We start from the raw sequence: 18,428 nt of genomic DNA on the forward strand, positions 1-18,428 counted from the left end.
GAAAACGGGAGGTCTGAAAGAAACATCTTTGAAGTTCTGAGAGAAAAAGATAAAAACATGTGTGGCTTCTAAAGTTAATAACATACTATAGTTACTTTCTAAGTAATATCTGGAGTTTATTCTCCAATTCTGTTATTTTACTATACTCCCTCTGCACACTAGAAGTTCTTTGCATACAAAAGCAGCAAGGTGTGGCAGATGAAATATTCACACTGGGTTTGAATTCAGGCCATGACAGAGAAACCTTACCTTGGACTTTAACCGTTCCTGAAAATTTGTTTGTTTGTTTGTTTTTTTCCTGTGAAGAATGAACAGAACCACCTATTTCATAGGATTATTTTGAGTTGAGGAAATAACTAAAACATCTCATATACTTTCTGGCATACAGTAAGTATTGAATAAACAGTAGTTATCTTCTTTTTGTGTGCTATACCAAGTTTGCAAGAGTTATCACTCCAAACAGTGCCCAGAAATGGTCATTTTATATCAGCTTTTTGAAATATTCTATCAATAGCAAACTAGGGGTAATTTATTATAGTAAATTTATATCCCATTGCCTTTAACAACTGCAAAAGACCACCGGATTCTAAGTTAGTTATAAGCAAAGTCCATACAAAGTATTTCCACCAGTATCTTTTTAAAATATTCAAGCAGTTAATGTCAATAATTTAAAATGTAAATGTCAAATCGTGATATTTCAGTAATAAAGCATGATTAAAAATTCTTACCTTGCCAGTGGTAATATATTTGCAATTAATTTTAAGAAATTTCTCAGTAAATGCTTCTTCCTCCTCAGAAGTTGAAGATACAACTCGTGCAGGTCGAATACCAGTAAGAGTAGATAAGGGAGTTGCTTCTTTTGGGTGGACTACATCAGGATTCTTTAAAAAAATAAATAAAAGCACTTCAGAGAACTAAAAACAAATTAGCACATTACTAAAGCCAAACGAATAGCTTTCCCTAATTCTCATCACATTTTGGAGGTTAGCTCAAAATATTCTCATTTAAAAAAAATATACAGGAAATAGCATTGTTTTCACATTCAGTAAAGGTTTCTCAAAGCTTAAACTTACATTTTCAATTATTTCTTAATGGGTTATATATTTATGAATCATCTGGAAAATGTAGGAAAACTACATCTCTTGTACCTTCATACCACACACACACGCACGCACGCACGCACACACGCACACATTCAGTTGTTCCTGAGACCATTTAATATATCCCTCAGGTGTTGGGAGCAGAGAAAAAATGGGAGTGCTTGTCTGTGATACATAGGAACTCAGCCAAAACCATTCATTGGAAGAGCCTTTTAAAATATTAAGCTACAAAGAGTTTATCAATGCCATTCTACAAGGTATTAGTATTATAAAGTAATATTAAGTAATTAGATCACAGATTCTTAACTCTTTTAGTGCCACGGACCATTCTCATAGTGAAGCCTACCTAAGGGCCTTCTTTTCAGAATGTTTTTTTCAATGCTTAAAATATAGGACTACAAAGAAAAACAATTATATTGAAACACAATTATCAAAACATATTTTAAGACTGGATATATATTTTTAACATAATAGTTATGTACACATAATTGATACATAAATGCTTCCTTATTAAACATGAAATAATAAAACCTAGTGTCGACGCTGATAATTACAATTTTGAGCTAGATGGCTATAAACAATATTTCCAATATCTATAACACTAAAGTGATTTGAAAATATCTGTGAATTGTATTGGAGACACAGGCATGCAGAGTGCTACCCTACAGTTTGCTTATAGTCTTAATTTAAAAAATATATTTCAGTTAAAATTGTCTATATCCAAGTTCAGAGACTCCTTAGGACTCATGGTTCCTCCCAAAGTTCAACACTGTGTACAATGTAGGAAGGCTAGACAAATGTTCTTTATTCTTTGTTTTAAATACCTCCAGAGGCACTTTACACTTCCTGAATTAACGCACAGTGTCTTGTAGAACAGTTTTCATAGCAGCAAGGTTCTTCAGAAGTTTGGGCTAAAATTAGGCACTTCGTAACTAATACCCAATAGGTTTGACTTGGCCTTTTGAAAAAATAGCCTCCTCTTCAATCTCAAAGACTCTGAAATACTTGAAAAGCACTCTCAAATTTTAACATTACTTTTTCCGCTTCAACAAATGGATTTAACTCCTTAAGTCTATATGAGGATAAAATTTTAGATTCCCTTTTTGAATTTCATATCTCTCTCCTAATATGCTGGGGTGAAATCTCTACCATTTGGGCAGATACTCGACATACATTTTTTGAAGGAAGATCAGTACAGAATGCTGCAAAATAACTATATTTAATATGTTATGATCACATTTTTGAAAACCTAAAATAGAATTAGATTTTAACAGCTGCATAACACTATTCAATCATTAATATCCATTAACAAAGTTCTCAATCTTTTTATTTTGTGATACAAACTAATCAGATATACACTCATTGAAAAAGGGATATTAGTAATAATATTGGATATTTATGATTATTTGTTACATTTAATGGCTATATGAGCCATTTAATCTTCAAATCATTGATATGGGTATATACTATTACCTTAATTTTAAAGGAAACTTATGGTTAACCAAGTTCAGTAACTTTCCCAATAAGTAAGATGAAGCTAATATGTAAACCCAACTTGTCAACACACGAACTAGTAAGCTTAACTGCAATACTATACACCTTCCCTTTCAAATATTCTTCTGAACAACTGATACATGTGCACCGGGGGAAAAAAAACCAACTCCAGAGCCATTAGAAAGCCCCTTGCAGGCTGGCACAAAACTATCAACAAATTTATGGTTGTTCAGTGACTGCCAAATCCAGCTGACAACATTACCTACTATGTAACCATATCATTCACAAAAACTATAATCAAGAAACACTGTCAAATGCTTTCCTTATATGAAGATATATCTCATTGAACACGATCTGTTAGGTTCCCTCAAAGTCTCAAATTCTATATCTACAGCAATCCCGATTTGTCAATGCAATCCTATTAAAAAGAATATATAGATTGGCTTAGTAAATGTTCAAAGTATAGCACATAAGAGTACATTTCTTTAAAAAAAAAAAAAGCAACATTCAGAGGAATTGTAATTAGATCTCATAATAACTTACATACATGTACATTACCCAAATGATCAGTATCTCTATGTAGCTGGTTTTGACTGGTATTTACAGATTCTGATTCTTAATGCAGTGAGTTGGAAGCTCATCAGGGCTTTGTGAAGTTTCTTTGTGCAATTCTGTTTTAGCCACTAGGGATAGAAAGGTCCTTAAAAGTAAAGAGTATAAACATCTATCTACTGAGCCTCAATCATTGCCCCGAATATTCAAATGTGCAAAAAGCAAAGCATTGCTAGACCAAGTGAACCGAAAAGGTTGACTTATGGTCATCTTTTTTTGTACAATATGATTAAATATTACACATTTTGATATTCCAGCTATAAAGTGGTAATAAAGAATATGAGCTCTGGATCAGACTACTTGGTTTGGAATCCTAACTCAGCTACTAGCTAACCGAAGGACCTCAGACACAAATTACTTAACATCTCTCCCTCAGTTTTCTTATATGTAAAATAAACACTGTTATTGGTCAGGTACCAGAAGAAGCTGGTGGCATATCAACTTGAGTTAATTTAGAGAGTTTAAAAATGGAACTATTTACAAAAGTATTATGCAGCGTATATGAACAACAGAGGCTTCCTTATCATCCATAGGCCTAAAAAGGTTAAGGGGAGAAACAGATACCTACAGAGGGATCTGTGGAAAGGGTTGTCTGATGAGATGAGAGGTTGGAGAATGCAGCCACTCTGAAGTGACCTTGTAGGGAGGGAGTTAGGAGAATAAATATGCCCCTTTCTCGCTTCTTTCGTCTTATCTTCTGCCAATGTTCTCGAAAAACCAAAACCAGGAAAAGCAGGTCTAGGGAGCCTGCTGATATAGTCTAAAGCCCAAAAGAGGATAGAAAAGGATGCAGAATTGGTCCAGAAGAAAAAACAAAACAAAACAAAACAAAACAAAACAAAACAAAAAAAAAACCAGCCAGGCCAAGTTGAGGTTGGGAATAAATGACAATACTTACTGACACACGGTAAATTTTAGCTATTTATTTTTTATTTACACTTAACATTGGTTCCACCCCTTTCCATGTTTCTTCACCAATATGTGAAGAAAAAAAAATGTGAGAAAATTGTTTGACCCTGGAAATTCTCAAAGATAATATTTTTATGTGATAATTATTTAAAAAACCCACTGAGATCCTTTATACTAACAAAGCCAGGAACCTATCATTTTTAGCTTCATTGGTAAGCCACTAAACAGCTGAACATTCAGAAAACTACAGGTGATTATTAGAAATATAAACTCTGACAATTTCTGGGAAAAACATGTGACAATAATACTAAATGAGTTGTATCTAATAAAACGTAAGATCCTTGCTTCTAAGGGACTTAGAATGGCAGACATAAATCCAATGATTATAATACAGAGCTATAAATACTTGAAATATATAGAAAGTTACATAGGAATATTATCTTGGGAGTCTAGTAATTAACACAGTTCTAGGTAAAAAAATACAGTTTATGAAATTGCCGTTCAAAATAATTATTTCTAACTATTGCCTATAATCAATAGGGAAAACTTCAAGAACTCAATGTTTCTTAACTCCTTCCTGGATCCATCCTAGAGAGAAAGAACTTATTCATTATGACCAGTTATATTAGAGGATACTTTTTGGGCATCTTTGACAGCAGTTGAGTCACTACAGATTAAAAGGTCATTCATATACCTTTTTATTTTCTCCCTCTATTTCACTAGCATGGCAAAAGTGAGGAAGAGAGCATTTCACACAGGAGAAGGCCTGGCCTTGTTGCTCCCTTGAGTTTCAGCATTCTCTTCTTTCTGATCTTGTGCCTTTCAAGAAAGTCAGTTGGTAGGAAGATTCAGGTTAAGGATGAGGGACAGAAAAGGACCCCATAGACTTTTTGTCAGGCACAATGCTACAGTTGTTTCCACAATTTCGCTTTAGGCTTTGAAAAAGAAGGTAAATTAACCTAACGCTACATCTCCTTTGCTGCTGCACTCCTTGTGAGTACAGCTCTTTGTAAGTCTTATGGGAAAATAGCATGGCTATGTTCAAAAACATATTCTTAGATCATTTAGTCCAGCAATACCTACTCATTAGAACCTGACTTCCACATTCATCAACAGTGAAAAATAGAATATATTCCTTTCATGTGACTGCATTCTAAAGTACAGTGCTGTCATATTTATATAAATAAGATATCCAACAAATACATATTTGAAAATGACCCCACTTCTCTCTCTCTCTCTCTCACACACACACACACACACAGTCCCTGGGCAAAGTAAAAAACACTTATCAATATATCATGTACTTTATTCCAAGAAAGAAGTGCAACTAGTTTAACAACAGAGGTTAGAAACCAATGTCTAATAATTTGTAGGCAAATTAACATTAATAATTTGTATTTTCTTACTCATAGATCATTTGGTATCTTAAACTGTGAGTGCAAACTGGGCAGAGAAAAAAAGGATGTCTCCTAAAGCAGGCAAGGCAACACCAAAAAATCTCCCACAGGAATTTAGGCATTTAATATACAAGTAGCCTTTTATATATAACCATAATCTTTAAGCCATCATGAAAATGGGAAGTCATGATTAGTATGAATTTACAAAAAAAGGCACAAAAATATAATTCCTTTCAGAGAGATTTTAATCAAAATTATTAAATACCATTTGGTCCTTTAAAATTCATTTGTAAAATGTAACTTATATAGAACATCCCTTGAAAATGCTAGGTAAATCAATCCACTATTAATTGCTAAGAATACTTAGAAGAATGGTTAAATGACAAATTATTTAAATTTTTTTAAACATTTATTCATTTCTGAGAGACAGAGAGAGACACAGCATGATTAGGGGAGGGGCAGAGAGAGAGAGAGTGGGAGACACAGAATCTGAAGCAGGCTCCAGGTCTGAGCTGTCAGCACAGAGCCACTCACGATGCGAGTTCATGACCTGAGCTGAAGTTGGACGCCCAACCGACTGAGCCACCCAGGCACCCCAAGATGATAAATTATTTAAAACTGTTTATTTTTTAGAGAGTGCACATGTGTCGGTGAGAGACAAAGAGAGAGTGAGAGAGAGAATCCTGAGTAGGCTCTGTGCTCACAGAGCCTGCTTTGGATGTGGGGCTCAATCTCACGAACCGTGAGAAATCAAGAGTCAGATGCTTAACTGACGGAACCACACAGCTGCCCTGATAAATTATTCTTTAAAAGGCAGTGTGTCAAAAATAAACTCAAGTGTTCTAGGTAAATAAAAACAGTGACAGAAAACTGAAATAAAAATTAATTGGGCATGGACTTCCTATCATGAAATTGTCATGTATGTCAGGTAAAACTCCTTCTTTAAATTATTATATGGCATTTATAAGAGAGAGTTGATGAATATCTTTGGACTACCACCAATAACAACAGTGAGATAATTTAAGCTGTTTGGTTTAATAAGCATGTTCCCTTTAAGACCTGTTACGTAACAAAAAAACAAAACAAAACAAAAAAACAACTGTTATGTAACAGAATAAAAAGGTAAACTTTGGTTTTAACCATAGTCAAAGTAGAATAAAAAACAATGAAGATATACATATATATATATATATATATATATATATACACACACACAGTGAGATTTCTTCATAGTTATCTTTGAAAAGTAGGGACACTTACAGCGGCCTTATCAAATTCAGCCTCAGAAGATGTTGGTGACAGAGGACTTATGGGACTTAAAGATGGAGAGCTCTCAACACTGGATACATATTCAGGATCAGGAACATATAAAACCTGCAAGAAAACATTCAAATGAAGATTCACTCAAACTGAAATATTAATAACAACTGAATTGTGTTCTATAGGCAAGTACCATTAACGACCTTCACCAATAAACAGAAAATTAAAATATTCAGATTTAAAGAATATTTATTACAATGATTCTAACAACACAAATAAAGATATTTATATTCTATTTAGACAAGTTTGATATAAATAGTGTCAAAGACAGGGTAGAGAAACGATAATTATCATATACTATGGGTGTTCCTCTTACAGGACAATTTGGTAACAGCTAACAAAATTTAAAATGCATGTATCATTTAACTCATCAATTTTACTTCTAGGACTTTACAGAAACTCCTGCATATATAAAAAAGAGCGAGATGTACAACAGTGTTCTCTACATCAATGTTTATAATAACAAAAGAGCTGAAACGGTGTAAAGTTACTGCATCTTGTTAATATGTCAACATAGTGCAACACTACCTACACATGAAAAAGTCTGAGGTGAAGCCATACTTAAATATTTTCTAAGAATCAAAGTTAAATTAAGACAAAAAGAAAAAAAGAGATAGAAAGGCTTCTGGAAGAGGATACAAACTGTAAATGTGGTTGCTTCTAGAAAAGGAAACTAGAAGTCGAAGATGGGATAACTTACCTTTAAAAATTTTTGAGTTTTTTATCATGTACATGCTATTGCTTTGAGTATTTTAGTAAGATAATTCACAATTATTTTCAATTTGTATTAAAAAAATTAATATGCATACAAATGACAATTTTCTCTTCTAGAGCCAATATGATTTGTTCAAAACATGCATAAAATTATTCCTAAAATTTCCATATTATTAACTATACTTCAATGGATAATTTCTGTCTTACTACTTAATGCTTCTAAGTACCAATCATTAAAAAAAAGATACCTGTCCAGTAACAACTGCTCGGGAGAATAACTTATTTAATTGAACAAGCTCGTTGGGCGTTGTATCAAATTTCAGGGCTATACTATTCAAAGAATCCCTTGATTCAACCTGTTTAAAAGAAAAAATAAATTATTTGAATCTGTTAAAACAGAAAGGCTACAACCTGATGTTTAATACCATTAATATGTCTGTGGACCAAACTCACATTTGATTAACAAGTGGTATTTTCCATCTTTAGATATAGGATAACTTGAGAAATTTTGTGTTTTGTTAGCAGATGGTCTCAACCTATTATGATACAGTGTGTATGCTTTATCACAGTATATCATAATTATATGTGGGCCTCTACTGCAAGTAATTTCAAAATACACAATATAATTTACAAAACACAAATGATTTTTATTTCACAAAGGCTTTAAAAATGTACTATTCCTTTAAATAGTTTCTAACACGTATGGAACCTAGAAACATACAAATTTTATTTTAGCCAAGAATGTTTGTATTAAACTGAAAATACTGTATCTATATGTTTATATTAAACTGAAAATATTATACCTTTATGTTTATATTCTGCCATTTAAATATGCAAATTAGATAATATTTGAACCAAAATTTAGCAATCTACTTCTAAATCATTAGTATATTTCAATGATTGTATTTACAGAAATCTTAAGTCATGGGATTTTGCCAATTATCCTGAAAGAAAAAGTCATTTGATCAGTCAGTATATGCCTTTGGAGTCCTCTATACATAAGGCATTATAAGAGCTCTATAGGATAAAATTAAGCGTAACTAAGTGGTATTAGTGCACAAGGGATTTACAATATAGTTGAAAAATAAGAAAGACAAAAAAGGTTTCAAGAAAGATGAAGAGCAATTTAAATGAAACAAATATAACAGAAGTTCCGAGTATAGATAGTGCAACACGTTTGCTACAAATTGTCCAAGGAAGACTTTATTAAAAAGATTTAAAAGCTAGATTTTGAAGAAGGAATAGGAATTTGAGAAGTAGAAGGAAAGAACATTCAAAGCGAAGAGAATAGGACTGACACGGTCAGGAGACAGAAAAGTACAAAACACTTTTATGTGATACTATTTCTTCCCCCTAAACCACCCAAAGAGTACACTATTGAGTTTAAGATTTTAGGAAGGTGAGTTACTAGAGTTAATTCTAAAAAAGGATGAGATTGAAAGGGCAATTAGAATTAGGCTGTAGAAAACTTTGAAAGTTAGGAAAAGTAGCTAGGTATATAATGTAAAAAAAAATAGCATGTATTTTTTTCTTTGATGGTTATATAAAACCAAATCTGTGACAAATACATTGGATAATAAACTAGTTCTGCTTCCTTCTGTGCAAACGTTCTCATCTACGTAATGAGATGACCTATCACTTAGCCTATTGAGATGATATAGGCAGGTCTCTGTAAACAAATTATATTTTGCAGTAACATCTGTAAGTTTACAAAGTACTTTCATATAATCACATTTTATCCATACAATGATCCTTTTAGATGGGATGATGAACGTAATAAAAATCATCAATAATTATAAAGCGAAGAAGCTACATGGCCTGAGTAGCAACAGGTCTAGGACTAATGAGATAAGAGAAGAAAAACCAATTTAACACTGCAGTAAATGAGGTTGAAAGTAATAAAAAATGTAAAGGACGAGATTAAGGTTTATAAGGTTTCCAACTAAGACTCACGAAAGCGCTCATGGATCGAATGAGGCTGCAATGGTGGTGGTGGTAGTAGCAGTAGTAGCAGGTCAGGGGAGCGAATGGTAATAAGCAATTGAGGTTGAATCCCAAAATTCCAACCTGGACGAATAACAAACTGAAGGGAAATGGAAACAAGAAAATGGAGCATTGGGCAAGGATGGAGAAATTGGTGAGAGGTTTCCTACAGTGCGTTAAGTATAAAGTGACAGTGGGAAATACATGCATGTAGAAAGGCAGGAATAGAAAAAATTTGGGTTCTCACTCCACACAGTTTTAAATTCCTTAAGATCTCCAGGTAATGGAATCTGTAAGTGGAAAAGTGAAAAGAAACATGGGACCACTTACATTTGGAATCAAGAAGAGCAGAAATAGCCAGTAAGAGATGGAAGATACAGTCAAAATAACAGCAATACCAGGGCAATGTGCAATTAGTTTCAAGCACAGAGAAAAAAAAAAGGGAGATATAATAAAAAAAAAAAAAAAGATGGGTGACCATCTTTCAGAATTATGAATGGCATACTCCTTAGACTGAAGACACACACTGAAGTAAAAATATGTCTGAATTTAGACTTATCACCGTGGCACTGCAGAACTGTAATGAAAAAAAAGGAAACTCCAAGAACAATCTTAAAACAAGACGACTGCCTAAAAATTAATAAAAAGGCAACAGAGGGACATAGGACACTGGATTACAATACGGAAAGTGTTGTGTGAGAAAAGAACTCTCAGCCTGATAATTAACAGACTGGTGAACTCCCAGGAATGAGGGTGCAGTGAAGACTTTGCAGACATTGTCTAATTATCCATTCCCAGATCCTCACTGAAAATAACTTAAAACGGAGGAAAATAAAATCAGAAGGAACAATGGGCAAAAAGCAACAAAGAAAAGGCCAGAGTTTGAGAATTAGAAAATTATTAGTGACCTTGGAAAAGGCTCTTTCATGATAAAGGTATACAAATATTAAGTTAACTAGGAATAAAATGATAATGTATAGCATTTTCACGGTCTACTTTGGATTCCTACTTAAAGTGATTTCACAATGAAAAACAGTATGTACGTGTGTATATGCAAATATATACACACATATACGTATGCATGATTTTAATTTTAAAGCTACGATGCAATGATTAATATATAATACATTTAGGTGGTTTAAAATGTATTTAAGCTATATCATAAATATTTCAGAACAAATTTTGAGAGTACATTATATTAAAAGTTTTATTTTAAGAGAAATATAGGGAGAAATATATTTTCCTAAATATAAAAATCATGTCATATATTTTATATAAAGATGCTATATGAAAATTTTATAAAACTATAACAAGAATAGAATATAAGATAATAAAATCTTAGTTTTAGAAATACATTTCTTTCTTCTAGGATATGACATAGGGAATAAACAAAGAACTTAAAAAACAAGGGGAAAAAGTCTAAACAAAGACCTGCAAAAGGATGTTTTATAACTTTTCTGGTTAGTACTTGATTATTTCCAAAAGGTCACGTATAATGTTAAGACAAAATATAATTTCAAGTTTCAATTAACCTCCCCCCACAAAATAATGGTTCTTAAGTTAAATTTAACTTTGCTACAGATAACACAAGTTTTATTGAATTACAAGAAAAGAATGGTAAACTCCTAAAATTAAAAACAAACTAAACTTTCACAATTCTTCACAATCACACAATTACATGTATAGATAACATCGTATGTCTCATGCCTATAATCTTATGCCTGAATAAACACTAACAAATACATCAAATTACATAAACCATTATTTTACTGTTTGAACTTATTTTCTCCATTTCTCAATCATGCAGAGAAGGTACAAGCACACTGAAGTTTATAATATGCTTTAAGAAGAGATGCTTTCGATGGTAAAAGTACTTCTACCCTAAATACCTGGTTCTCAACTTTTTAAAAATACTTAAAGTCTCAAATCATCAATTATGCAATATATAGAAATAAAGTGTAACTCCAAGTTTTTGATAATTTCTTCAATTTTAAGGATTCATGGAAAATATTAAGATTCGAACCAAAACTGGAAGGTTTCATGATGATGCAAATACAGAAATTGTTTAAAATTTCTACTTTCTTAATACAGTTAGAACATATTAGAAAAACACAAACAGTAACACAAAATTAAGGTCAGCTAAAATAATTGGCTTATAACATTATTAACATTAGCTAAATAAACAACATTTACACACAAGCCAATGAGCATTACACCACAGACTAAAGTTGATTTCTCACTTCAGTTTTCCTTGGTAACCAGAAATGTAAAAAGCTGACTGCAGGGAGATTTTGAAGGTCATTTTAAGAACACAGAAACAAGTTCCATTTCAAAGCTAAAGAAACTTAGCTATAAATCAGTGCAAATAATCATCATGTGAGAGGTTATTCTGGAAGATAAATATCAACTTATCTTTTAAGTATTCTATCTGCCCTTTTCATTATCATTAACACTGTTGGGAATATAATGAAGATCACATTTCTCAAAGAGTAAATATTTTCCTAAAGGCCTAATCTAATAAAAATTATTAGAACACAGGACCTTTGACTCCCTGTAAATTACCATCTACACTAAATTAAATTTGCTGGAATAACTGTCTTTTATCACACTTAATAAAATTTCTCTTTAAGGGAAAAAAAAACCCTAAAATACAATTAAGATCTTAAACAGTATTATTAATAAAAGTTATTAAAACATGACTTTTGAAATAAGGCAATTTAACAACTTTTATCTTATTTATTACAGTATAAACAAAGAATGTCTTAGGTAACACTCTTACAAAGACAAATCAGCTTTTTTAAAAAAGTAACTTACAGTATACTCAATAGTCCCTTTAGGTTTCTGAAAAGACATTCGTCTCCCATCTTTCTTGTCTAAGGTCTTCTTTTGGCCAGTGTCTGAAAAAAAAAATGAGGTAAAATTCCTATTAAATTCATTTTCCAGGGGCGCCTGGGTGGCTCAGTCAGTTGAGCGTCCAACTTCAGCTCAGGTCATGATCTCGCAGTCCATGAGTTTGAGCCCTGCACTGGGCTCTGTGCTGACAGCTCAGAGCCTGGAACCTGCTTCATTCAGATTCTGTGTCTCCTTCTCTCTCTGTACCTCCCCTGCTCACACTCTTGTCTCTCTCTCTCTCTCAAAAATAAATAAACATAAAAAATAAATAAATAAATAAATTCATTTTCCTTTCAGAATAATGTCAAGGACTGCTAACTAGAGCTCAGTGGGCAGTTATCTATTAGACTAACTACTAATACAGCTTGCTCCCTGGGATTCTCTGCTCTAAAGTGCGACCAACTGTCAAAAAAGAAAATGTATTCCTCCTTGCTTGCTTTAGGAGCCGACCAGTATGAGACACTATAATAACTGGAAGTCAATTCAAAACATAAGCAACTGTTAGCAGAAAGGATTATCAAATTTTATTGAAAACTAAATTATGGATTTCTTTCAACCAATCTAACTTAATTACAATAAACTATATTTGAGGATATATTATTATTATTACCAAACCAAGTCTGAAAAATGTAACATTAATCCTCACAGGAGAAAACAGCTCTACTTTTACAACCATAGTTAAAGATGGAGTCTTTTCTATTGAATTAAATTACTAAATTCCTTGTCTACAGACTATAAATTAAGATACCCTTTCATATATAAACACACTTTGTGCATTTCATTTCGATAAAGTATTTTTCACTTGCTTATCAAGACACTTCACTTGAACATGTCATTATTACCAAGATTACGGTATCTGTTTCAGTTTAAATTTTGCATTAGTGCTAACCTTCTCATCTATAGTTCATGTAACAACCATTACATTGAAATGATAAAATACCACTGTTACCGAAGTAATTTAAAATGATTTAAAATCAATCTCTAAAGAACAAAAAACTCAAAACTGAAAAAGATAGTGAATGGCAAAATGCTATAATATTCACCATCAACATTCTACAAGATTAAAATGATAGTTTTCAAAGAAAATTAGTTCTACCCAAACCCAAACAATCTAGAAAGTGTCTATTTGTTTTCCCTCTATCCAATCTTAGTTGAATTCTGACCATACTAGAGTTTGTTTATAGGTACCTAAGTAGCTCAGTTGGGCAAATGGTTCTAATAAAGCATTAATAATAAAAACGGTAAGTCTGAATCCCAAAAAAGTGCAGTTTCACAATGCCTGAAAAAGCTCTCCTAAAACCTTTCTGATCACCTAGGCTAACCCAAGTGTCTTTTATTAATCCCACAGCATATGTATGTCTCCTCCATAGCACCTGGCACAGTTTTAAGTTTCAATCTCTTTTTAATCCCTTCTACTAAATGGTAACCTACAAAATACTGAGCTTTTGTTCCACAATGCCTCTTCAGTGCCTAACAAAGGGCCTTACACGGCAAACCTCCAGTGTGAATGAACTACAACTTAAACTGTACCTTGAACTACCCCAATTCTCATAAAGTCATTAATTTCCCATAAAGAAAAACAGACAAAGAGTTATGGCTCATATATTACACCCCTAGGAGGGAATGGATTTTATATATACATACATATATATATATATATATATATATGCATATTATACATACATACAGTTTGTGAGTTCAAGCCCTGCGTCTGGCTCTGTGCTGACCGCTCAGAACCTGGAGCCTGCTTCAGATTCTGTGTCTCCCTCTCTCTCTCTGCCCCTCCCCTGCTTGTGCTCTATCTCTGTCTCTCAAAAATAAACATTAAAAAAAATTTTTTTTAAATAAACATACAAAATTATTTTCAATCTAACTCATAACTAGAGAAATGTAAATTTAACCTACACTGAGATACCATTTCTCACCTATCAGACTGGTTAAAATTCAGAAGCCTGACCACACATTGTAGAAAAAGCAGCATTCTTGTATATTTATGGCAGGAATGTAAAATGAGAGGCTTCTGGGTGGCTCAATTGGTTAAGCGTCTGACTCTTAGGTCTTGGCTCAGGTCATGGTCTTGTTGTCATGAGATGGAGCCCCACATGGGGCTCTGTGCTGATAGTGTGAAGCCTGCTTGGGATTCTCTTCCTCTCTCTGCCCCTGCTCTGCTCGTGCTCACTTTCCCTCTCAAAATAAATAAAGCATCCAATTAAAAAAAAATGAGTGCAAAATAATATAATGCTTATGAAAAAGTGTATTATTTTTGCTTATCCTATTTTTCTCTGCTGAATAACATATTTAAATTTCATTTTTCTTATAATAAAATATTAATCTATCTTAAATGTAAAACTATTTTAAAAGTTTTAAATAGTAATTTCTGCTCTTTAATAAACAGTAGAGGGAGCCAAAAACATTATCTTCATTTTGCCATTTAAACTTCTTAAGCAATGCAAAGTACAATTACAGATTACTTTTAACAAATAATATATATCTATCCTTAATCGATTTTAGGAATAACCATTCATCTACATTTACTTCGCTTAATAGAAGTTTTTCAGTTTGTGTTTCATAATATCCCAAGAGTTCATTAAACGTTTAATCACAATGAAGTTTACGATTGCTCTCATTTTCAAGAGTTCACCATGGAGAGCAGTTTAGAACAAGAAAACCAATGTACCAGCTTTCTATAAACTTTAAAACAAATTGAAAGTATCCACTTTAATAATTTAAATTACATATTTTTAATAATTTTTATTACAAACAGTTCTAAATTTTAATGACCAATATTAAAACATTTACTCATAAATATAAGTACCAGAGCACAACGAAACAAACTGATCATTCTCTTCTAACAATACAAAAACACAGTCACATAAGAACAACTGAGACTTGTAAATGACCATAGTTGTTACCTAGCCCAATCTCTTGTCAGGTAACTTCATAATATACTTTTTAAAGACAGTTGCCAGCATAAAAGAATCCAGAGAGGGAGTATGGAAAGAAGAGGTCCTAGTCTTCTTCCTCACAGAAGTTATTACACTTTAGAAATACATACATAGGGGCACCTGGGTAGCTCAGTCAGTTAAGCATCTGACTTCAGCTCAGGTCATGATCTCACGGTTTGTGAGTTCGAACCCCACATCAGGCTCTATCCTGACAGCTCAGAGCCTGGAGCCTGCTTCGGTATTCTGTTTCCCTCTCTCTCTGCCAGCACCACCCCCCCAATCCCCACTTGCACATGGTCTCTCTCTCTCTCTCTCAAAAATAAACATTAAAAAAATTTAAAAATAATATATACATATTTGTGATTTAACAATCAAAATAATAATTAACATTTATCAAGTGCTTAGTATATGCCAGCCATTGTTCTAAGTACTTCATATTTATTACCTTATCTGATTCCTCAACCCTATAAAGTAGGTATCATTTTACAACGAAGAAACTGAGGCACATTATTGGTTATTGCAATTGGAAAAATGTTACTGGCATCTAGTGGGTACAGGCCATATACCCTGCTAAACATTGTGTGCTAAACAATGTATACCCCATTCCCCCTACAACAAAGAATTATCTTCCCAGAATGTCAGCACTATTAAGGTTGAAAAATCTTTCTATATACCCAGCACCTTATATGATGCCTGGCATACAGTAGGTGTTCAATAAAATCCTGATATGTAAATGAATATATAAAACTTTCCCCAAGATAAAATTGTCTTGATAGAGTAAAAAAAGCAAGGGACTTAGATTTTACTCCATCATTACCAGAAGCAGACACATATATGTAATCTAGAATAAACACTCTTCTAAGCTAAATCCTACAAACTTCAATATTTTAATAGTTTGATCCAAAATATTTTATAACTTCTAATTTCTTTTGCTATTTAGAGAATGTGGTTTATTTTGCCAACCTATGACACTTTTCAGTTCTAGAATGTCCATTTTTCTTTTTTATAGTTTGTATCTTTCTACAAAATCCTCAACTAGCTCAAAATTCTCAACACAGCTGTTTTTTCAACACAGCTATTTTAAATCATAACTACAATTTCCAGAGTTCCTGTGAGTCTGTTTTTATTCACTGTTGTTTCTGAGATCTTGTCACGTGCCTAATTACATTTTGTGTGCTGCATACAGTTTGCAAAATTGCCTATTGACAGAATTTGACACGCAAAAAGCTGTATTTCTCTAGAAAATATTGTTTGCTTCTGTCAAACTGAGGATACTGGCAATGCCAGATCGTGTTACTAAAGATGTATGTGTGATGATCTGAAGCTATGCCAATATCCTATAAGAATCTACTAACTTTAGTTTTTCTATACCTAAGGTACAATGTTTTAGGGTCCTAAGCAAGAGTTCACCACCATCCTTGTAGTCGGTTTTGTATTTTATCCTGTTCCCTTATACCCTATGTTGTTAAACGCACCTTTTAATCTCCCTGTGCTATTTCTGGAATCAACACATTCCCCAGGGAAAAAGCAATCCCAAATTGGCCTCTGTCCTCACTCAGGTCCTAATCTAGTCAATATCAGTTTGCTTTCTGATACCCTCAATAAAATTTATTTTGTTTTGGCTCTGCTTTTCAAACTGTTCTCAACAGGATAGTGTGAATTACCCAGCTTACTATTACCAGATTCAGAAGTCCCAAAAGATTTAAAAAAAAAAAAAATTTTTTTTTTTTAACGTTTATTTATCCTTGAGACAGAGAGAGACAGAGCATGAACGGGGGTGGGGCAGAGAGAGAGGGAGACACAGAATCGGAAGCAGGCTCCAGGCTCTGAGCCATCAGTCCAGAGCCCGACGCGGGGCTCAAACTCACGGACCATGAGATCGTGACCTGAGCCGAAGTCGGAGACTCAACCGACTGAGCCACCCAGGCGCCCCCCCAAAAGATTTTTAAGCAGAGAACTGACAAAGCAGTACTAGAACTTTAAATTAAAGATCATTTTGGTAATAATAGGAAAGGCAAACTGGAGGAATAAAACACCTGAAAACCAACAATGAAAATAGCATGAGATCCAGTTTTAAAGTACTAAAATATTCCCATTATAACAGAATACTATAATTTTGATAGTAGCTACTCATAAAATATGTGATAAAATCAAAAATATTGAGCTGGGATTCAGTATTTTCAAACACAATAATACAGATATTCTAAACTACAAGAGATTTGCTGATTACAGCTTTACTAATGATTCCCTCTACAGTGAGGTAATACAGGAAAAAAGAAAAAAAGCCTGTATTTTCAACATTTTACTTCTGATGACTCCTTACCCATAATCAAAACAAAAACAAATTTTAAAAATTCCTCAATTTTTCTTCAATTTTGTGAACATCCTCTTCCAGTTTTCACCCTATCTTTCTGCTTTTCATTGTTGAATTCTTGAAAATAAAAATCTACTTTCACTGTCTTTACTCCATCACCACCTACTGATTCCCTAATGCATGACAATGGCTTCTGTCTTCCCAGTTCACTAAACCTGCCTTGGCAAAGGCGAACTTCATGGCAAATTTGATAGGCTTGTTCAATTTTATTTGATCTTTTGTTAAGCATTCACAAAATAACTCCTTCTCAATGTTCATCTTTCCCTTTATTTAGTCGTATCTCAAATTCTTATTGGTCTCCTACCTATTAGTTGTTCCCCTTTACTGCTCCCTTTCTCCATCTAGCCAAGGATTTTTTCAGTGGTCAGCTTCTAAGTGAAAAGCTCCAATATATAAGAGCTATATACACACAGCCTCGCTATTTAAAGTTGTTTCAAGGACCAAAAGCATTGGCATCACCTGGGAGCTTATGGTGACTATGGAATCTCAGGTGTCACTCCAGAACTACTGATTCACAATTGATCTGAATGCACAATAAATCTGAGAAGCACTGCTAATAGAGTTTTTGAGGATCCAACTGGCAGACTGAATAACCGACAGAAAAAACAGGCTTCCCTACTGGTGACAGTAAGACTAGCAATTTTCAAATCTCTGTCAAACTAACAGAATTGCTTTCTAAAGTAGTAAT

At 33.2% G+C, this 18,428-nt stretch overlaps 1 protein-coding gene across 6 annotated transcripts in view; it reads right to left on the reverse strand.

Moving 5' to 3' along the window:
- Positions 1-18,428, reverse strand: part of OXR1 (oxidation resistance 1) — a 225,880-nt gene that overhangs the window by 46,674 nt on the left and 160,778 nt on the right. For all 6 annotated transcript variants that reach the window (XM_049633515.1, XM_049633509.1, XM_049633512.1 and 3 more), the window contains exons 2-5: positions 12,344-12,426; positions 7,795-7,902; positions 6,773-6,886; positions 729-881 (exon numbers count right to left, since the gene is read on the reverse strand). In XM_049633515.1, the coding sequence (XP_049489472.1) occupies positions 729-881; positions 6,773-6,886; positions 7,795-7,902; positions 12,344-12,426 (458 nt within the window). The remainder of the gene's footprint in view (positions 1-728; positions 882-6,772; positions 6,887-7,794; positions 7,903-12,343; positions 12,427-18,428) is intronic.

This window comes from Panthera uncia, chromosome F2 (genome assembly GCF_023721935.1).
Source record: "Panthera uncia isolate 11264 chromosome F2, Puncia_PCG_1.0, whole genome shotgun sequence".
NCBI lineage: Eukaryota > Metazoa > Chordata > Mammalia > Carnivora > Felidae > Panthera > Panthera uncia.